Genomic DNA, 22,762 nt, shown 5'->3' on the forward strand with positions numbered 1-22,762 from the left:
TTTGAATAAACGAAAGATAGAAAATAATTGGCAAAAGCCTCTGTAAGCCTTGCAACAGATGTTTACGTCCCAATAATACGATACGATATTATTTAAAGGGAAGACTAGATCAAGTGATATCAAGTCGGTTATGAGTAATCCTTTGTTGCCGATGTGACGTGGATCCCCGAGGGTCTTCGACAACATAATCATCATCAGCACTGCAACAGCACGGATGTCGTTCACCCAAGAAGTGGATCCTTCACCGTTATGACAATTAAGACAGAAAGAAATGTTACTTTTTGCCGCGACAGCGACACTAGTTTTTAATCGCATTACGTTACCTGTGTTAAAGGTTCACTTCCGAACGAATGAAAAAACCTTACCGAAAACATACAGTTAATTCGACGACTGCTTTTCTGATCAGATGGTCGCTACTAGTGGCTAACGTTAGCTGGCATTGTTGAGGTCCATAGAAGTAAAGCTAACGTCCGCTAGCTACTGACTAGTCCAGTAAGCCCGGTTGACAGCTAGCCAGCTTCGAGGAGGCTTGCCAAGTTACATTGCTGCCTTATGTTATTACAGCCGTTAGTGGCATTCATTCTCACTGACGAAGTCTACTCGTGGATGCCTTCCTTTAACCTCAAACTACGAAGCCCAAACGGACCCAGTACAGCAACTGTCTTTGAAGCACTGAATCGATGGGTGTCTTTTAGTCGTTCACTGTGTTGGTGGTATAAAATAGTGGAGAGTACGCTAGCTAGCTAATGTTAGCTGGCCGGTTAGCCATTTTAGCTAGTGAAAGGAAGAGTGGCTAGGTCGCTAGCCTGGGGGACAGACGTACTTGCTGGGTAGGAGTGGAGGGAGCAGTGAGAAAATCGACTTCGGACAGAGAAATTGCTGTGTGATGGCAAACGAGACAATCATTCTCAACGTGTATGACATGGTGAGTTTCTCGTTAAGTTTCACATTTTGTAATGCTGCCGTCGCAGTGTTACGGATCAAGAACTTTTGGGTGCTCTTCATAGCGGACCCAATTAGGAACCCGCCTATCTAACGGTGAATCTCTCATTAAAAACTGTCCTAGCTGATGTTACCAATACTTTTTGCCATGTTAGATGACTCATATTAATGTTAACCAAAGATTACAAAATAACCTGTTTTGTCGTGTCTGTATACTGTAGAATTTGAGTTAATATGGGGTTGGGGAACATTTCTAAGTTGTGGAAACTGGCCTTATGTCTGATACAGTGGCTACTGTTATAAAGCCAAAGTTTGAGTTGGCCAGGTAATGTTGATGAGAAATTGTGTTGAGATCAATTAGATTAACTTTGTCATCTTGAAATGCAGCGTTGTCATCTTCGAAATGGAGTTGTGACCGTTATGATGAGCTGTAGGCTTAGTAGGGTTTGGCCCATAGAGTTGTATTCCAAGTGTATGTATTGCCCTCCCTTTACAAACAGTACTAGATTGCCTGATTACAACTATTTAGTTTAGGTCATATGCTGCTATCAATAGGAAATGTGTTGATCTATGCATTCCAAGTGTCTTCTCCTTATTTTCTTCATAAAGATTAGATTGTAGACCGTATACCGTATTGACCAGTGCAATATGATTATGAGCAGCTCCTGACCCAATGGCCTATGTACATGATACTCCTTCATCACGAAGATTGATCAGTATGCTACTTGTTTATCATTTCATCATCATCATCATCATCAGTATCATCCCACTTTTTTTTTTCTCTCTTTTTTTTTTTTTTTGGTCTGTCTGTAGTACTGTTTCTTCTTTAAGCTTTTCTGCTTGAGGAGACATCTGACCAGAGTTCCCTGTTTGGAGATTCGTGGTTGGAGCTTAAACACACACACACACGCCAGAGAGTCTTCTACTTTTGTGTACATAATGCAATACAGGTTACAGTACAACACACTCATTTTTGTGTCATCTCTCAGTCTCTTAGATTGCATTGTTTTGATAAAGTTACTGCTAAATGAGAGGTTGCATCATTTGGTGAGAATTCCTGAAGTCCTGTCCTGGATTTCATGTCCATGTTAGGATCTGTGCAAGGACCCTTGACTTCCCTCTACTCCGAATAGGTCGACCGTGAAGTGTCTGTGTCCACTTGGGATATCATTCAGTGTTACTGCGTGTTTGACACTTGTGGATGTGAGACTGGATTTGTATTCAGAAATCAACTCGCCAATAGCCATTATCCCGCACTCAGACAAGCCAAATGTTGCCTTGGAAACATTGGACATCTTGGGCCCTGATGTGAAAGGGCAACGATCTGTGCGTCACATTTGAGACGTAATGATAGTATGCATATAGCGCATAATCAAAGGGCGGAGCCGAGAAGAATTGTTATTTGCATGTATGCACTAATAGGACGCAAAAGTAGCGGGACACCTTTGTGGGACAGGTGAAAGAGCTTATTAATGTCCATGGCCAAGAAGCACAAGGCTAATATTCCATATCCAGAGTAAAATTAATAATCCCAAATGGCAACTAAACCAAGCTAGGATTCAAATAATATTATGAAACTTTAGAAACTATCAGATGAGTTGTTTAGGCATCTACCATGAGCCATTCCCTTTTTGCTTTTTTGCGACGCTAACCTGGTGGCCAGCAAGCCATAGGACAGAGAGAGGAGGTGTCTGAATGACAGGGAAGGAAATGTATCATCTACCTCGACTCATCTATTAATTAGGTTGCATTCTAAATTTGCAATAACATTTTTATACAGAACATAGGCTAATAAGATAGATTTGATTATGAGATAAAGGAAATGAGTATCTGAGGAGGCTTTCTATGTTTTTGGGCCTTAGGTCTGTGCGCATGTTTATGCACCTACCAAATGAGTGTGCGCTAGGAATCAAAATATCTTTTCACGATGCCCTTCTTTCCTGCGCGTAAAAACCTGCGGTGCGTATCTATTAAATTAGGGCCCTGTATCTCTCCTTTGGTCAAAGGGCACTGGCGTCTCTACATCGCCAATTCTGCGCTTTGCATGCCTCAACTTGAGCTTTCAAATTGTCATGGAAACACAACCGCATAAGTACATGTATACTATACTTAGTCAATGTATACTATAGTAAGTCAATTTCAGATAGCGTATTATGAAAGGTGTGCATTTTATTTAGGATTTTTTTTTGTGTCTTTTTTAAATGACCAATGATTTGTATAGTGTGCTGGAATGCAGTAATGCAGTAATGCAGGACCATTAACTAAACTGACTTTACTGTTGGGTTTATGACTATAGGTTTGTGTCAACAATTAGGAGATACTATTACTACACACCTAACTCCTTTAGTGTGGAGGAGTACGTTTCAGTGATGTCATTCCCAGCAGCAGCAGCAGCAGCAGCAGCACTTCCCACGATGGCACTCAGTGAGGGACTAGAGAGCACGAACTCTGCTCAGCGGGTCTCAGTCATTTGTTTTGGTCTCTTTGTAGTCATAGGCAAGCAGTGTTCACTGAGGATGAGGGACTTTCTACTGTCTCTTATCCTGATTAGGCTTATTCCTCCTGCCTCTTGAAGCATCTAATGAAGGTGGAGTCGTGAGGGCATTAGCGCGGGGAGCAGCAGTTAGATCTTACTCCAATTAGATCTTACGGACTGTTTTTACGTTACGCTTGTCCGTCTGCTGGAAGACAATGGAGGTGGGTTTCCCCACTCTACCTGCTGTGAGTTCTATACTGGGAGCCGATGGCCGCGTGGTGTGGCGGACACTGCAGCAGCAGGAAAATGAACATAGAGGTGCTTCCGAGAGTGAAAGTAACGGGCCACTTCTGTGACTGTTGTCAAGCATGAGATCACGCGGTGAGCTGATGCATTTTCCCCTCCCCCATACACACATACTTGCACTCTCATACACGCACACACATGCTCTCTCTCACACTGACACACTCACTCAGGTTGGATCGATCTGTGCTGCGTTCTCTCATTGACCATTTCTGATTGCTCAGCATTTGATGTGGAGCATCCATCCACAAGGAGAAGAGTTCCCATCGTAACCCAGCCATGCCTGAAAGCCCCAGGGACGACTTTCTTTTCCAGGGTTAATTTATCTGTCACCTTGTTGAAAGCTATTGTTTTTGTTAGGTCTGTCGTTTGTTGTTGTCGTTCTCAGTATAAGTCATAGTTTGGGTCTTTGTTTTACCAGGATGGTCTCTTGAGATGTCTTTTGAGAATCAATCAATGGACAGTAGGCTTTACATTTAGTTGCCCTCACTCACATCACACACATAACCACAGACCAAATGCAACCCCTCACACTCCCAGCGCAAGCGTAGAGTGAGTGTGTTTTTCGTGTTGATCTTGATGAATATTGTTTTGTCTGTGAATCTTGTTTATCTTCTTTTCTTGTTACCCCTCCTCCCTTCTGGTGAGGTTGATCTCATCCCCCAGAGACCTTACTGGTATTGAGACTCCTCATCGCGGGGCAACTGTTAGCATGGACAGCCAATGTAAATGTGTAAACGTGTTAGCATGGAGAGCCAATGTAAACGTGCTGTCATGCTCTCCCCCTGCTCTGGCTCATGACAGCTAATTTGTCCTCAGAGGGACGGAGCCTGCTGTCGCTCAAGTGAACGATGGCAGGACAGGCCTACGGCATCCTCTCTTATTTACTGACATTATTCTGTTCATAACCTTTGGTTGGCCCATGAATTACAGCGTCAAGGGACGCATAGGCTTGTCTTGGGAATAGAATGAAATGGCTTTTACTGTGTTTGTTTGATTTGCTATAGTATTGTATTTTTTTTTATATTATCCTGTTTGTGTGTCTGTGTGTGTGTCGGGACTCTGTGTGTGTGTGTGTGTGTGTGTGTGTGTGTAGACTCAAACCCAAAGCTTCAGTCATAGGAGGCATACATTCTAGCAAGGATGCTAAAACCCATGGACATCGCTCTACCCACTGTCTACAATTACCCTAGCATTGTCATGCCCCTTAAAGCTCCTTGGGAACGCTACCCTCCGTCCCTCACATGGGTTCTGTGCGTCCGTGTTGGAGTTGACATTGAGCCACAGAATTTTACTGCTGCTCCAGATTGCCATTGTACTCATTCCCTGAGTCAGAGACACTTCCTGATCTGCAGGAATACCATTTGATCAGTAATGCAGAGACAGGAAGTCAGTCAGTTAGACATGACCCAGAGGGAAACCTGACTTCATGAATTGTAGAAAGAGTAAAGTGACTTGCAGGAATAAAACAAGAAGTTAAATAAAGTAGAAGCTATTAGCAGGCAAGTTTTTCACAGAAATCGACAAATTGCACCTAAATGACATTGACAAAATGAAATGGTAAGTAGAGCTGGGAAAAGTAGAGCCTCAACACTTTCAGTACCAGGCTAATACTACTAACATATGTATGCTTTGTCATTGTGATGATTGTGTCTATATATATATATATATATACATGTTACATTGTTATAAAGTCAACTCTGTGTCTAATAGCACAGTCTGTGGGTAATGCCTGCCTGTGAGCCCACTTGGTTGATGAAAAGAGGTGACTCAGACATGTTTATGCAGTGCTTCTGTGGCAAGAATTCACATCCCTGAGCGAGCAGAGGAATCCAGCTTCTGAACTTCCCATCAGTAGGTTATGGGAAGAGCGTTGTCCTACCTTCCTCCTGGACAGACCTGTGTAGATAAGTCTTCAAAGCTTGGCAAATGTTTTGGTGTTGTTATTGTTTGGTGGGGGTGGTGAAGCCTCTGGTGTGCCTAGTTTGGTTTGGAGCTTCCAGCTGATTCCGTGCCAGATGGCTGTTTCTGCTGACTTGATCTGTTTCTTTCTGCCGCTGCTAATGAAGTTAAACTGCTTTGGCTGCGCAGAGGCGAGACGCCGAGATGTAATTAGCGAAAAAAGATACGCAAGAGTTGTCATGAACCCAAACAAACTTAGGACATTTTCTCTATGAAAAAATTAAAAACAAAACTGAAGAAATGGTGATGTGTTCAGGTCTTTTTTTTATTAGTTTATGAAATATGGGCAGCTGCTCTTTTCTCAACAATGTAGGGCAGCATCCCGCACAATACAAATGAAAACTTGGACCCAAAAGAAACACCAGCTGCAGAATGTTTAGCATGAAGCCTAATTGCCAGCATAGTTTTCCTATGCATACTTTTTCAATCTGAATGAGACAAGCCTTCCCAGGAATCTCTGCTAATTATCTGTGACTCCATATGAAGGGAAGGGAAGTTGTGCTCCATCTTCCAAAAGAGTGCACCCTGTAATTGCACTTAAACTCCCATCAGCTAGCTCTCAGGTGTGGCTTTAATCTCCGCGCAGCCAGGCAATCCCCTGTTCAGTGATGAAGGGCAGCTTTAATGAGCTTGGGTGTAATCGGGGGCAAGGGGATAAGAATCGTATTCTTCCACCACACAGACGGTTAAGAGAGAAGGAGAGATAAACACGGGCTAGAGCAGCAGTGTCGTCGTGAACAACAGGGTGCTTGTGACTCCTCAGGTGCCTGTGTGTGCGCGATAACTCGGGTAATTCCAATCATGAGTAGAGTCTCTTAAGTAGGTGTGTTAGGCTGTCGTGGGTGCGGAGGGTAAAGCTGAGATTTATAAGCTGCAGGGACGCAGTGCGAGGGAGAGCAATCCGGTGAGCCGAACTCAACATTTCATTAAGATTCATGAGGTCATTTGATCAGCACCCTGTTGTTTGTCTACTCTCTTCTATCAAGGTCAGAGGTCGCTGGTGTCTCTCCTGTGCACTGTGCTTCGGTTATGTGCTGCAGTTACTGCCCCAGGAATGTTTCTGAAAGCAAGCAGACGGCTTGGATGTCTTCGTGTCAAGTCTGATCATAAATGCACTTCCTGCACTAAAAGGCAGAAAGGTTTATGTGAAGAACTGGAGCATGTTCATGTTGGAGTTACAGAAATTCTAAAGATGTATGATACATGTGTGTGTATGTGATGTTGTAGGAGTAGACCTACAGTCATGACAAACTTCAAAGGCAGTATGAAAAAAGCTGCTTTATGATTCTTCGTTTCACACAGCTGGTTTGGCATTTCATTTTTACAGTGGAACTACAGTGAAGGTAAAAACAGCACAAAAAAAACTCATACAAATAAGATGAAGCGTATGTTTATGGTATCTTTGAATAACATTTGGCAACACCGAACCACAAAAATGAACCGGTTTCTTAAAACAGTTTTAATTGGATTTGAAATTCATCATAAACTGTAGGGCAATCCCACCACCTCACACAAAGTCAAGTAGTTGCGTTCCAGACGGTTTTAAGCACCCAGCGGTCTGTTGGGTTTCTTTGGATCGCTAAGCTTTCTGCACAGGTACAGAGGCTCTGAATGCCAGGTGTGACCATATGATCTTGGCCTTGTGCCAGCTTTACTGGATAAGAGCCTCTTTGCAATGCAGATGCACAACAGCGCCGACACTTCATCACGGTCTGTCTTCATTTGCATGAGAAAGAGAGGAGAACGGAACAAGAGAGGGTGTGTGTGTGTGTGTATGTGTGTGTGTGTGTGTGTGTGTGTGTGTGTGTGTGTGTGTGTGTGTGTGTGTGTGTGTGTGTGTGTGTGTGTGTGTGTGTGTGTGTGTGTGCCAGGGAGGCAGGGTTGTTATTTTGTAGCTGTTTTGTTCTACACTTGTCCGCCTTTCATTATTCTTTAGATTTTCTTTTCTGACAGTTTTTGTGCAACTCCGTTGACAAGGCATTTATGGGGAAGTAAACTGCTTTGTCGGGATGACAAAAAAAACAATTACCCTTAAATGGCAACTCTTTAACCGTACTTTTTAATCCGTAAAAAGGCATAATGCTGCCATGGTTACTGTGTAATTGTCCTAACAAGCGGACTGACTTTCCTTCATACTGTCAGAATTATTTTTTTAATGTTACTATTGTAACATTAGGAACCTTGAGGGAAGTGTGGAAGATGTCATTGCACATCTTACCCAGAACCTTCAGGGGCAAAGTGTACATTTTAGCAATCAAAATGTAGGGCTGAACGATTAATTGCATTTGCGATTTAATTGCGATATGATAGAACGCGATTTTCTAACCGCAACGTTCGCGATTAAAAAACGTGGTCACAAAAAAAAATAAAAAAAATAATATTTTTTTTTTTTTTTAAGATGGTACATTTTGCACACAGTGTTTAAAAAGTGCATGCCTAGTGTTTATACTTAAAATTACTTTTTTTAAATTACTTAAATGCACAGTGGCAAAGCCACCGATTTGTTGTTCTTGTTTCTGTAATGAGCAGTTAAATAAAAATGTAAAATGTGGGAAAGAATATTTTACACTAAATGTATCTAATATTGTGTTGGTCATATTTAAATCATTCATTACGTTTTGTTGGGAAAAAAAGAGGATAAAAAAAAATCGCATATCGAATCGCAATCGCAATATTTTGGTAAAAAATCGCAATTAGATTATTTTCCCAAATCGTTCAGCCCTATCAAAATGTATGTACTGGGTAAAAATATGTGGCTCAAGTCCTGGTGTTATTGTGTGCCACCATAAGAAAGCTTGGCACAGGAAAAAAGCTTTCAAAGACTTTGGCTCAGAACAGCTATTCTCTTTTGCCAAACGGTGCCTTTTCACCTGATATGTGGGCTAATTTCATGACCAATCAAGAATGAGCTCCAGATGGTCTTTTTATTGGAGCCCTTCAGCCTGGATAGGTGGACCGTGGGCCACTGCCCACCCTAGGTTTACCCCCTTTACATGATATAATGGACTGCCCAAATGCCAGCAGGAAACAGGTCAACTGTCTTCAGCTATTCTTTCTGGGTGGTTGGCCATTGAGGTCAGAGATACTCCCTTTCTCTGCCTGTCCCTGGCATTGGAAGCTAAGAGCGGAGTTGGCCGTAGCCAGCCTGAGCCTGGATAAAGTAAGCGAGTAGCTGTGGTGATTGAACTAGGTGCCAGTGATCTGGTGTCACCTTAATCAGATTACGGATTTCATTGGCGGTGAAACACAACTGTTTCTCTGTACTTTGCAGAGTTGCTTCATTACAGTTACAGCTATAAACATTCTTCATACATATTTCACCTTTAAACTTACTCTTTAAACTTTTTACTCTGACTTTTACTCTAGTCTACAGTGGTGTGTACTTTTGAATGTGTCCAGGCTCTGTGTTGATGGTAGTTGGGGTGAGAGGGGTGTGCAGTGAGGCCTAGACGTGTGCTGTGAGCCTGCAAGAGGAGACTCGGAAACTTAAGAGGCTACAGCGGCGTCTCATTGGGCACACCTGCAGTCTGCCACTCTTCACATGTGCAGGGCAGCAAGTGCAATGTCCCATTTTCCATCTCCAAAGGGGAGCCTCTGAGTGCTCTGAACCCAGCAGAATGCACCTTTGTTATGATGGCCACATGGGTGCAGACCTCAGTCTAATCCTCGTTACAGTCTGTGACACCCGTACAGTCCTGGCAGAGCCATTAAGACAGAATTCCTACTTAATCAACTAGCCTGTTGGAGAATCTCTTTATTCACACTCATTGAACACCATCTATTTCTCTGTCTGTCTGTCTGTCTATCTGTATCTCTCTCTCTCTCTCTCTCCTATTGTTGCACTGAATGAGAGCAGCTGTGGAATGGGGACTGAAGCCAGTCCGCCTCATTCACGGCTTTTCAATCATTACCAGTGAGCCCTTGCAGGATTCTCTTTCATGTCTTGGCAGTGCTGGATCCAGGCCTCTCTTCACTCTTATCGTTTCATCAGTCAGAGTGAGCTGATTGCCCCAGTCTCTTCCTCCTTCTGTTTGCTCCTGCCCGCGCCGTTGCTGGTGTTCAGGCAGGGGAAATGTTCATGCCTGTAGCCAGATTCAGTCACCGACTGCCAGGCCGGCGTAATCTGTGGGAAGCTGATACTTTGGTACAAGCCCGCCAGCTAACTGTCTAGATTGGGAGAAGCAACTGAGCACAGGTCCCACAATAATTGAAGTATGTATGCAATAGCAGATGCGAGCTCATTACACAAACACACAGACAGTTACTTTCTCTCACTGCAGCCCTAAACCCTTAGAGAATAGCCTGGTTCTGCCATCCCACACCTGACTGTGTTCATTGTGGTCTGGAAACATTCCTCTGGTTCCTCAGTTGAGCTTTGATGCAGGTCATGTTGTAAGTATTTGATCAGCTAATAGCCAGCATTTGCACTCTGAGCTCACGGCAGTGTGAGATTAAAGAGAGACAGCAAATCCTGCTGATTCCTGGGAGGGAAATAATTAATGAGCGTATTTGCCTTTGATTAAGGATTATGCCACTTTCCTCTCAGTTCTTCCATTGTATTTCATTGTTGTTCCCAGAACCCCTAAAATAATTGATCTGAACGTGATCTCTGTTGTTGCAACCTTGACAGTAGTTGAGCTTATTTGAGGGATGTTCGGACAGGGCCAGGGTCAGTAGTGTGTCCCAACCAGGAAAAGTCCTTGCTCTTGTGTTGGGACATATTCCTGGAGCGCCCTACTTCAGCAGAACTGATCAGTGAAATTGTAAGTCCTGTTTGCATGTGTGCATTGTGATTGTGCTATCTCTGCCCCCACCCCCCGAGTTCATGCTTTGGCATGCGTGTTTGCGCAGACATTTAGAACCCCTTGAAGCTAGCCAGCGGCGCCGTGCCCAGTTTTCTGAAAGCGGAACTGTTACCCAGACACACAGAGCGCTGGTATCTGTTCCCAGACGCAGTGTGAGTGTGCAAGGCCACATCACGAGATTTTATTTAACTCCAACTCCTCTCACTGATTCCTTTTCACTTGGCTGAAAGAGGTCATGAGTCTTTGAGGTTGTGTGTGTGTGTGTGTGTGTGTGCCTGTGTGTGTGTGGTCAGAGTTTATGGGTGCCTCTCTTTGACAGAAGTGTATTTGAAATCACTAACATGAAGATGTGACAGCCAGTAACGTGTGACTGCCAGTAACGTATGTCTATGTGTTGAAGAATTGCATTACACAGAACCTGCTAACCCAGTATTTTATAGTGCCTTGTGGCTTCTGTCTGTGGGCTGTTTCTGCCTTCGGCTTCTACATCGGCTGTAGCCATTTGTGTTCTGTCTTCTGTGAAGCCTGTTTTGGGTGTTACCGTGCTAATTAATTGGGACCATTTTACCAAATGAAATAAGATAAATGTTTTCATTAGTCTGGAGAGGCCTGTACACGATAGAGTTGATTGAACGAGAGGTGGTTTATTGTGTGTGTATCAGATCTTCTCTCCTGCACTGGACAAACAATCCAACAAACAAACAAATGTCTCTTGAAAAGTAAAAATGAGTGGAGAAAAAAAAAGACCAACCAGAGAGGAAGGTCACTTAGCTTATGAAACCATGAACAAGTTTCTTTTTTCGTTTCCTGTCTTTGCAGGCTTATTGGATTTCATTAGAACTGATCTGATCTGGATCCCTTTGAACGTGGTCAGTTTTGTTGGCTTACTCCGATAAATGTTAATAGTGTAACAATGGGACCTTGTGCTCAGAAGTAATCTTTTGGATGGAAACAAGTGTCTGACTCAGGAAAAGGCCTTATCGGAGGTAACCAGACAGTGTGGTTGTGTGGTTGCAGTTCTGCAATATTTTGCAAGTCAGATGAAATCAACCAAACACAAGATGTGTGAGACACTCCAGTTGTGGGCGGACAAGCAGCTCAGTAGAACTAATAGATGTCTTGACATGCCTCTCCAGACCAGACCTCCCATCCACGCATGCAATCACATGCACATATCACACAAGCCCACACCACACAGAGACAAACGCATGTGCTAACACGGAACACAAGACACCACTGTAGCGAATGGAGAACGCAGTCACTCCACCCAGCCTTGAGCCTGGGTCTACAGGGTACCTAACCTGCACTCTTGTTGCGTCAGAGTCGGCATTTGTGCCAGCATTAGGTGATCTTGTGACGACAGACTTATTTGATGGGTGTTATTGGCTGTGTGCGTGATTCTGATCAGTCATTCTGTGATTGGCTTAATGCTTTAACACTTGTCCATCGTGAAGGCATGGTCGTTAATTGTGAGACGTCTGACAAATTCTATTTTTCAAATTCCCAAACACGTGTGCTTTAATGACTTGTCCTTTAATTCTCTATTGCTGTCTGACAGCTGTACAAGTGTCTATCAGTCCAAATGTGTGCGTCTGGTTGTCTATCTATCTGTCTATGGAGCTCACATTTTTTTATTTATTTTTTGCAGTCAAGGGTTGTATTGGGTAATGGGCAAGTTGGTGTTCATGGCAGTTAACTGAATGCATCCACTGACATTATTTTTGTCTCATTTAAGTCTAAATTTTAAAAACGTTTTCCACTCTTTCTCTTCTCCTCCAGTATTGGATCAATGAATACACAGCCAATCTGGGAATCGGCGTCTTTCACTCAGGGATTGAGATCTACGGCAGAGGTGAGTGTGGCCTAGCAGCATAACTTCCTCCTTCATCTCTTTCACCTCTTTCACATGTAGTTTAGATATTGGGACTTGTTGTTGTTATCATTATTATTATTATTATTATTATTATTATTATTATTATTATGGTTATTATTGTAATTCATTGATTGTTTTAATGTTGTATTTTAAATGTATACTTTGTTGTGTGTAATGTTTCTTTTCTAATGTTGAAATTCGCTTTGGTCAAAAGCGTCTGCTAAATACCTTAACCTTAACATGTGTCCCTCATTTAAAATTAAATCATACACGCTTGACTGGGACAAAATGTGAAGGAAAGATGTAGTCTGTGTACTGTTTGAACTAGGTATGAAATGCATGTATTCCCACTACAGCAGACATAATCTATTTGGAATGTTCAATTCAATTTTCAGTTCACTTCAGGGAATAAAATGGAATGGAATGAAATTAATGTAGAGGGTGCAGACCCTGCTTTTCTGTGCAGTAATTTCTTTCAGCTGATGGCTGAGCAGGTGACGTGGCATGCCCCAGTGTATACTGAATTACTGCTGTGACCAGTTAACATCCAGGACTGAGTCTAATGTAGTCCGAAAAAAAGGAAGGCATGTTTGGAGTTTCAGTGGATGTGCAGAACTGCTCTGAAGGGACTAATTAAGAACTTCATATGATTTTATTTGTATGTTATGTAGCGTTATGTAGCGTTTTGTACACAGTCATCCCCCAATGAAGCCTGTTTAAATATGAATGTGAATTTGAGTGCTTATCAGATATCTTAACGGAGCTTTGGTTTGAACTGGACAGGTTGGTTTCAGTTTCAGAAGAGCAGCAGACATAGGGAAATGGAGAGGAGGAAGGAGTTCTGAGAGCTGCCAAGAAATGTAACGGTGTGTCACACGGACACCCTTTGTGCTGTTGGGGTAATTCTAATTAAAGTCAAAAGTGCTTTATTGGTGTGACACATAGGGTACTTGTGTTGCCAAATCACTCAGTGGAAAAAAACTAAAAATCACCCCATAAGAGTAGAGGGAGAGTAGGGGGGTGTTCCTAGTACGTGGTTTAGTGAGTAACCCGGATAAGTCAACTCCGAGTAAGTGTTAAACCTCCTAATAGAAGAGCCCTATGGCTTCATTCTCCTGGCAAAACAAAGCCATAGGGATCCTTTTTTAGGAGGTTTACTACTTAACTTAACTTATCCGGGTTACTCACCAAACCACGTACTACGAATACCCCCTAGGTGTAGTACGTGTGACACTCACAGTACTGTTCAAATCTCAGGTACCATCTTACACCAGTGATGCATCTTTGAATGCATTGTTAGGTCTAGGTTGTTTTCACATCAAGATTACGACTAGTTTTTCTTGCATTTACACTGATAGCTCAACCAAACTAATGAGGTTGGAGCTTATTGGTAGTTGGAACATATTAATATCATTATTATTGTTATTATTGTTATTATATATTCTGCTGAGTGACTAGTGGTGACTTTTGTGGATTGGAGTGCAAAAATGTAGTTGACATAACCTAATGCAGACTGCTGGAGGGGCGTTAACTGGTGTCTTAAAACAACACTGCTTTCAAGCACCTACATTTGTGAGATGCTATGGCATCTTTTGTGTGGGAGGACTTTAAAAGTCCCAATGAACAGTCGTTATCAGGTTTCTTCGCAGAGCTGGTGTCTGAACACAGCATGTCGCTCCAGGTTAAGATGTGCAGACTGAGAGGTTATGAAGAGGAAGCAGACGGTGGCCCCTATTTAGAAAGGGAACGTGATCTTTTTTGCCAGATAGTTAAATCAGACTTGGGCAGTTTATGATTGACACATTCTAATGTTCCCTGTCAGAGAAGAAATATTTTGCCACGCCCATTTTCAAAATTCCGCGCCTCTGCGTTTAGACAACCCGCCCAATTCCGCCCGGCCGGAATCGGCAGTTTCATCCTCAAAATAGGGACCAGTGTCTTAATCCAACACTGGCTTGGGACATTGACTGGTGCGAGTCTTCATGTGGGTCCAGGGTCAGAGAGAAGTTATAAGGAGGAAGAAGATGGTTAAAGCTTGGGGTGGAGCACTGCTGACACACACTCATGGTTGTTGGGATGTTTACACACACTCATGGTTGTTGGGATGATTACACACACTCATGGTTGTTGGGATGTTTACACACACTCATGGTTGTTGGGATGTTTACACACACTCATAGTTGTTGGGATGTTTACACACACTCATGGTTGTTGGGATGTTTACACACACTCATGGTTGTTGCGATGTTTACACACACTCCTGGAGGGTATTCGTCGTAGCTCGCTAAGCAGTTTAGCGAGCAAATTTTTAGGCTAAGATTAAAAACGCCCCTCTTTTTGGTTCGTGGAAGCAACTTTCGATAAATCACCATAGTAACATATCAATTAGCACTAACCTGCTCCAGCGCAGGCTAACTTAAGTGTAGCTGGATAAGCTTGCCACACGCCCGGAAAAAGGAGGGATCCCATTGACTAAGGACTGATATTAGATAGTTAGATTAGCGTAGGGAGAGAGTTCTTTGCGATCGCCAAGATCCATTATTCCATCATGATGAGTTCTTGTATGAGCGCTACCGATTCAGCCGACAAGGAATAATTAATTTACAAGACCTTCTCGAGTCATTTATTGCAAACACCACAGTCGAACATTGACTGTCTTGCGCTTTTTTGCGAGTGGTACATTTTTGTAGTGTCGGCGATGCGGAAAACAAAGCACTCATAATTATATGACAGTGTTATTAGTACACCATAGCATATCATTATTGTAGAAAATGATTAAGGTGGACTCATGATAAGAATAGAGAGAAATACACACAATTTCTTTTCACTGCTTCAATTTATTGCATTTGTTATTAATACATTTAGTCATTTAACAGACGCTTTTATTCAAAGCGACTTACAAGGAAATGTAAAACTACACCGAGGAAGGAGGTGAGGGGAATCGAACTAGCAACCTTGCAGTTACTAACGGTAGCGGTATCCTCTGTACCAGTTCACACTTGCTGTCAGGTAATCATACATAGATATTACCCTATAAACATCCCAACACACCGCTTCTTGTCTTGCTCTCACAGCGGTGGCGATGTTGAATTTTGCCATGATTATGGTCTTGTATTCTTCATAAGCGTTCATGTTCATCTCCTGCTCGCCAGCGGAGAAAAAAAGAGCCCTTTTCTTTGAGTTTAGAACCATTATACCGTTAGAAAATCATTGTTTTGGTGATCGACCTTTCCTGCCTTTTGAAGTAGGACGTGCACGCGCAATTGCCCTGATAAGTTTAGCCTGGTTGAAATTAACCACATGATTTGGATACGGATCAGCTGTTGACGACCCGATATTTACTGTTCTCAATCAGCTCGCTAATGTTAACGGGCTAAAAGGACAATTGATTAACTTAGCTTCAGCCCTTACGACGAACGGGCCCCTGGTTGTTGGGATGTTTACACACACTCATGGTTGTTGGGATGTTTACACACACTCATAGTTGTTGGGATGTTTACACACGCTCATGGTTGGTGGGAAATTCACTGGTGTCTGCAAACTTTGTGGGGAGATTTCCTGTAAGACCTGTGGTCTGGCTGTTTCAGGGCTTTGAGGTCTCCGCTTGAGTCGTTGTGTTGGTATAGTGTGTTTCAAACAAACTAAACATGCTAATAGGGCTAGGCAATGTATCAAATTAATTAAAAATCACAAAATTGAGATTAGTGCTTCCGATGTTGTCCCGCACTCACACTAGCGCCAGCACTTCTCTATGGGCGTGGTCAAATATTTCATACTGAACCCAAAGTCTACGCCGATTACGATGCAACGACTAGAAGCAAACCCCAATGGAGTGTGGCTAGACCCTACCTATTAAGTGAATTTCAATGGTCTGGTAATACCAGGCTATTTTTCTCCATTACCATTATGGCATTTAGAAATTCGGTGATTGTAACATCTTGTAGCCTCTGTAAAGATTTAGAAATACAGTAAAAATCAATACCGGAACCATCATAATGGAGATTTGACTCTGTTACATGTAAGAGTTCTATTTCCACCTAATGACCTTTCTTGGTATTGCTGATCGTAAATACTAAAACCTCTATGTGCAGCCTAGAGCTGGGGGATTTGGCACATGGCCCTAGTTACTGGGGAACGGTGTATAGATTAAAAAAAGAAAACTATTTTTGATTTATTGCCCAGCCCTACATGCTATTCGCTAGCACCGAGCACTGTAGTTGTCTCCAGATATAGCCTATATTGCGATGTCAGGCTGTGTTCGTTGTTACCGCTTGGCCTGCTCGGCCTTCTTGTTTTTTTTCTTGTGCACAGGTGTGGGCTTGTGTGTCTCATTGCTAATGAGTTGCACTGGCGCACTGGTGTCTCATCAGTTAAAAGGGCTGCCTCTTCTCTCTTGTTTGTGTGGCCGTCCTTCCTTTGAACTTTTGACACATGAGCCACGTCTCAGTCCTGACAACATCCATGCATTACTGGTGACTGACTTGCACCCAGCTCACACTCTCTTTCTTATTTCATTTAGCTCATGAAAACACCTCTGTTTAAAATGCCCCCCTCGCCTCCCTTGTTTGTTGCGGTCTTTGCAAAGGGTTTGTAATGGAGATGAGGTCCGTGGTTGCCCCTCCATCCACAAACTACCCAGTCAGCAGCAGAAGTGTGGATCAGTGTTCTGCATGTCAGAGAGACTCTCAGGGCCTCATTTACTAACATTGCGACCGCAGCTTAATCTGCGCCTTTGCCAACTCACATATAGCGCACGGTATTTTGCATCGTATTTATCAAACAAGAACCTCATCTGAATGTGTCGACGCCTAACCAGCGTAATCAGCACCTAACCCCGCCCATTAGTGTTATTTAGCGCGCAGCTAAAATAGGGAAGAAAGAGCCTGCGGGTTCCTTCCACCCATAGATGATAAGTTAAAATTAGAATTAGAGCTTTTGGTTCACGAGGTTACAGCAAACTAACCTGGGTAAATATAGAAACTCATAAATATTTCTCCATTTAGCCCTTCCGTCCACACTAAAAGTTGTGATCACTTTGAATTCATTTTATTGGTGAGCTGATTTTGGGAAATTAAACTTTTCAGCGAACATTGAGTTTCTGGGTTACTATGGTTACCCCTCAGGGTGCCTGTGCAGCTTCATTTTAACGAGTTTATGTTCACGAGTTCATATTCACACATATTAACATGAGTTAATCACACACAGGCAACTGCAAACTGTTAAGATGGTTCCCTAAGCTAGAGATAGCTAGGATAGTTAATATCCAGGTTAACTGCTCCATAGCATCCCGTTAAATAGTCTGGTAGGAATACACAACACCCCTTACTTTAAAACGGCGTATTCTAACACTGAAAACCATGCTTTTCAAAAACGCTGCCCGATACATTTGAAAACTGTAGTTGTTGGTTGCCATGGCACTGGGGGTAGCTTGCGCTTGAGAGGCTATAACGTCTAAATAAAAATGGAAGGTGAAATGAATATGCTGCTCTGTCTCTACAATTTACTTACCGGTAGTTTAGTTAGTGTACTTCGAGTACAAGTACTTTTCCTGTATAGATACGCGTTACTCCTACGCAGAAGGTGTGCACTGTACTCGGTGTTCTTGAACTATGAGTGAAATTACCATTTAAACTATACAATGAGCGGCGATTCTGGGTAAGACGTGGCTATTATTATAATGATATATCAAATATAAATAATTTTTTTAAAAAGAACATTTCTCGCAGGCACATAGTTTTCATTCAGCAGCTGATATGTCATGCTAAAACACCTCTTGTTTCGTTACTAATACATAATTAGGCGCACTTTACGCATCTCCTCCCATCTCTTTGCGACGAACACCCACTTTACCACTACCACTTCCAAGCAGCGGTAATCTGCGCTTTTACTCAGGCCTCCTTTGGAAATACGGTTTTATGTCTTCACCCGCTATTTTACGCCTGAAATGGGCGCAATCCTGTTAGTAAATGAGGCCCTCAGTCCCTCACAGATGGTGTGGATTAAACAGATAATTATTACATTTAACTTTAATAAAAACACAAGGAGAGAGAGAGAGAGAGAGAGATTGAATTGAGATGGGTGATTATCAAATTCAGGGAGGTAGAAGGTAAAGATCAGGAGAAGCAAGAGTGGAAGTATGTCTGTGTGTGTGTAGCAATAAAGTGAGCTCCATTGAAATTCCAATCACACCTCATCGCAGCAGGCAGCCCAATTACAGAACACAGGATTCTGACAGGGTACATTAGCACACAGAAGGTGAGAGTGATAGAGAGACCGAGACGACCAGAGGGAGTCAGACAGAGAAAGCGAGGGAGCAGAGTAGAAAGAATGTGTGTGTGTGTGTGTGTGAGGGAGAGGGAGAGAGGTAAAGAGAGAGGGATGGGGAGAGAGGGAGAGGGAGGGAGAGAGAGAGTGGATTAGAGAGGATGTGCTTGTGTGTGTGTGTGTGTGTAAGAGAGGGAGAGAGGCAGTATTTTGAAGAGAGATCCCCCTCTTAATCCCATCTCAGTTTCCTTACTGACATTGTGGGCTGGTCGATGCTGTCAATCAAGCCTTCCTCCGGTATCGGGCCTCTTGTCCTCTCCCTGACCCGGCTGTCCGGGTGTGACCCCCTGCTGTCCGGGTGTGACCCCCTGTGACCCCCTGCTGTTTATACCCAGTTCTTACGACATGAACCCTTCCTGGGCATGTTGGACACTAGTCACACATTAAAGCCCTGTTCACATACAGATAAAAACAATCAGTATTGATAACAAATTGCCATTTTCACATTGATTCTCAAGTCACCAGTCACAGCAAAGTTTTTCTTCATTCCCACACGAATGAAGATAGTACTCTGATGATGTGATCAATGTGGTGAATGAAGGGGCAGGAGTTCCCCTTGCCCTTCTCAAAAGACGATGAATCTCCTTGCTCGCATTTACACTCAAGCCCTGGCAGAGTGGTTCATTGTACTAGGTCGCCAGGGGATAGATTAACGGTCTGACACCGTCAGCTCCCCTTCTAGGTAGGAACTGGGTAGGAACTGGGTATAACACATGAAGGATTATGGTCTGTTACTAGGACTAGGATTTTAGGGACCATGATATTTTATTAATCAAGAGTATATTTTGTTCCAGTAGACTCACATGCTCATGCCTGGTGTCACATGCTCCTGAAATGTTATTAGCTAATGTCATGACAGTCATTGCCTATTACCTATTTACCTCTTTATTACCCAAATAATTCAGAACTAAACCGTTCAGAACACGTGCCCAGGACAAGACGAGCCCTTGGCCCTCTCATTGGCCCTCTCATTATCCCTCTCATTGGCCCTCTCATTGGCTCTCTCATTGGCTCTGCTGGTTTTCTCCCAATCACAAGAGACCAGTAATAAACTATTAACAACTTATGACACTCATGAGGGATAAAGTAGTTGATCCATTATGTTATCTTGGTGTTGTAAATGGTGTGTTCAGTACAGTTCAAAGTCTGTACTGCCCAGAGTGGAGGACACACAAGGTTTCTTCAAAAAACAATATTTTGGGTGAAACTACTTCTTCGACTGTACAAGCGAGGTGCTTCTGAGGTTGTGTGGCCGTTCACTGCTTTAATGACTGTTCAGTGCTGAGATAGTTTGGCATCAGTGAGATAAAGCACCTCTCTTCCTGTTTGTCGTCTTTACAGAGTTTGCCTATGGAGGCCATCCGTACCCATTCTCAGGGATTTTTGAGATCACGCCGGGCGACGCCACAGAACTGGGAGAGACCTTTAAGTTCAAGTGAGTATAAGGGACGATTAATTCAATCCAATTCTAAATCAATTTGATTGATTTAACACCAAAGCAATCAAATTGTCTCAGGGCGTTTAGTAATTGTCTCAGAGCGCTTAATACTATATGCAAGCTACACAGACACAGTTGTAAACACAAGGGTCACATAAGTATTTTTAACTGTCTCAGAGGAGAGCAACACCACACTGGTTTTGCTCGGAGCGTCAATAAAACGCTTAATTTGTATATTCTCCTGTCACAAACCTCTCACATGAAGGATTGACATCACATCTCACTTCAGTAGAGAAGAGTTGACGGCAATAAATGACTCATTAGCAGTAGAATGCTAAAAGCCACATCCTAGTTATATGAGCTCATTCTAGAGTTATGGAAGAATCTTTTTGATGTCACAGTTACCACTTGTCAGATGTAGACAGGGACCAGCCAGACCCACGTGATCATGCCACCAGCGTTTTCTGTCTTCCCACTCTCTTTCTTCCTTAGCTCTCTCTTTTTCTCTCACACTCACACTCACACTCACATGTGTACACACACACACACACACACACACACACACACACACACAGTCCTGTGACTTTGTTTTGAGCTGTGCAGTTGAGAGAAGCACGAGATATCTTTGACATGGGTCTGGCAGCGAGGGAGCTAGTACCCAGCCTTACATCCTGTAGTGTAGGAGCAATCAAGCAAGTGACAAATGTCTGTTGCTTACATCATTGCAGCTGGAGGAATTATAGTGCAGAAAAAAGATCTACACAGAGATGTTTTTCAAGCAGTTTGAAATGTGTGTCAGGCACATCATTAAGGCAGCACAGGAATCCACCATGGTGGATGTGGTTATGGGTTTGTTCTTCTTTTTCAGAGTTCGTTTCAACTCATAAGCAGCTGTTCATTTTGTCACACATGGCACACACACCCACACAGACATCTAGTTTTTAGCAATTTATGTGGGTGTCTTCCTTGGGAATAGTAGCCTGAGTACAGTGTTAAGTGTAAAGTGTGTAAGTTCCAAGAAATGAACTTGTGTGTGTGTGTGAGCATTTGTGAGCTTCTCTCTCTCTCTGTCCCTGTCCCAGAGAGTCGATCATTCTGGGCAGTACAGACTTTACGGAGGAGGATGTTGAGCGGATAGTGGAGGAGCTCGGGAAGGAGTACAAGGGCAACGCTTACCACCTCATGCACAAGAACTGCAACCACTTCTCCTCAGCGCTGTCTGAGGTAGGCCCGCACCAGTCACCATAGCAACCACTAGTGTGAAATCTGCACTCGTAGTAGCAAAACCCCTCATGCTAATGCTAACACTAAAATTGAATAACAGCAACACTGAACAGCATTCACACTAAAGCTAACATTAATTCTGTATGAATTGTAAACACAACAGCTCACTATGAGCTAATTCTCTTTTTGATTAATACCAACACTGAACACCACAGTACTGGACACTATTGCTAACACTGTACACGTAATATCAAAACCCCTCATGCTAATGCTAACGTTCTATCTGAATAACACATTGAATGCCACAGCACAGGACACACACTAGTGCTAACTCTGCTCATGTGATAAGAAAACGCCTCACATTAATGCTAACGAAAATGCTGTGTATGTTTATAAGTGCAGCAGCTCGCTTGTGATGTGCTAATGCTCAATCTTAATAATACAACACACTTCTGCCGCTGTCATTGCGCTCTTGCTCTGGACAGTTTAGGAGTGGGTTTCTGTAAAGGATCTGGACAAGGTTCTTTGTGAGTGGCACAGTGTGTAGAAATGAATAAATTGAATGAAGCTGGAAATAGAAATGCCACCTGTCCTCTACGGGTTTTCTGAGTGTTCAGTCCTTCAGCATCAATAGTTTGTTACACAACAACGAAAAAAAAAAAAATCCTACTGCAGTGCATCTTGGGAACAGGTTGCTGTGGCGCCCATCTGCCCAGGCGATGATCCTTAGCCACTCCCACTGCCCACATCTGGCGTGGCAAGGCATCAGAGCCCAGACAGATTCAGCAGAGGAACCCCCCTCGTGAAATGATTCTCACAAATTATGCCTTTTAAAATAAATGAATTATCAGGTTATTGTATAATCAGACTTTTGCATCATCAGTTTAGTTCACACACTTTCAGGAAAGACAACTTGAAGACAAAGAAGCATAACTGGATTACCAAAGACTTCCCAAAGAGTTGTTCTTCTTTAATTGAGCATCAGCAGTGGTCTGTTGCTCACGGAAGTCATGCCCATGACAGACAGATATGAGTATGAAGGTGTGGCCTGGGGGTGTTTTGTGCCCAAACATGTTGCACACACACACACGCATACACACACACACACACGCACACACACACGCACACGCACACACACACACACACACCACACACACTGACACACACACACACGCACGCACACACACCGCACACATATACACACACACCGACACACACACACACACACACACACACACACACACACACACACACACACACACACTGACACACACAGGGCTGCAGACGTGTTCTTGCTGGAGGGTGTTTGTTCATAATGGGTGCTAATCTCCTGTGGGCCTCTCCCCATCCTGCCCGTTAGCGAAGCTGCCTGTGTCTGTCACCTCTGCAGCCTGATGGCTCTCTTGTCACTAAGG

The 22,762-nt window shown here is 43.1% G+C and overlaps 1 protein-coding gene across 1 annotated transcript in view; it reads left to right on the forward strand.

Moving 5' to 3' along the window:
- Window positions 1–139: 139 nt before the first annotated feature.
- desi2 (desumoylating isopeptidase 2) overlaps window positions 140–22,762 on the forward strand; it is a 28,222-nt gene continuing 5,599 nt past the window's right edge. The window contains exons 1-4 of the mRNA XM_012839312.3: window positions 140–925; window positions 12,268–12,340; window positions 20,027–20,120; window positions 21,206–21,347. Of these exons, the coding sequence (XP_012694766.1) occupies window positions 887–925; window positions 12,268–12,340; window positions 20,027–20,120; window positions 21,206–21,347 (348 nt within the window). The 5' untranslated portion in view covers window positions 140–886. The remainder of the gene's footprint in view (window positions 926–12,267; window positions 12,341–20,026; window positions 20,121–21,205; window positions 21,348–22,762) is intronic.

This window comes from Clupea harengus, chromosome 13, assembly GCF_900700415.2.
Source record: "Clupea harengus chromosome 13, Ch_v2.0.2, whole genome shotgun sequence".
In the NCBI taxonomy this organism is placed as follows: Eukaryota; Metazoa; Chordata; class Actinopteri; order Clupeiformes; family Clupeidae; genus Clupea; species Clupea harengus.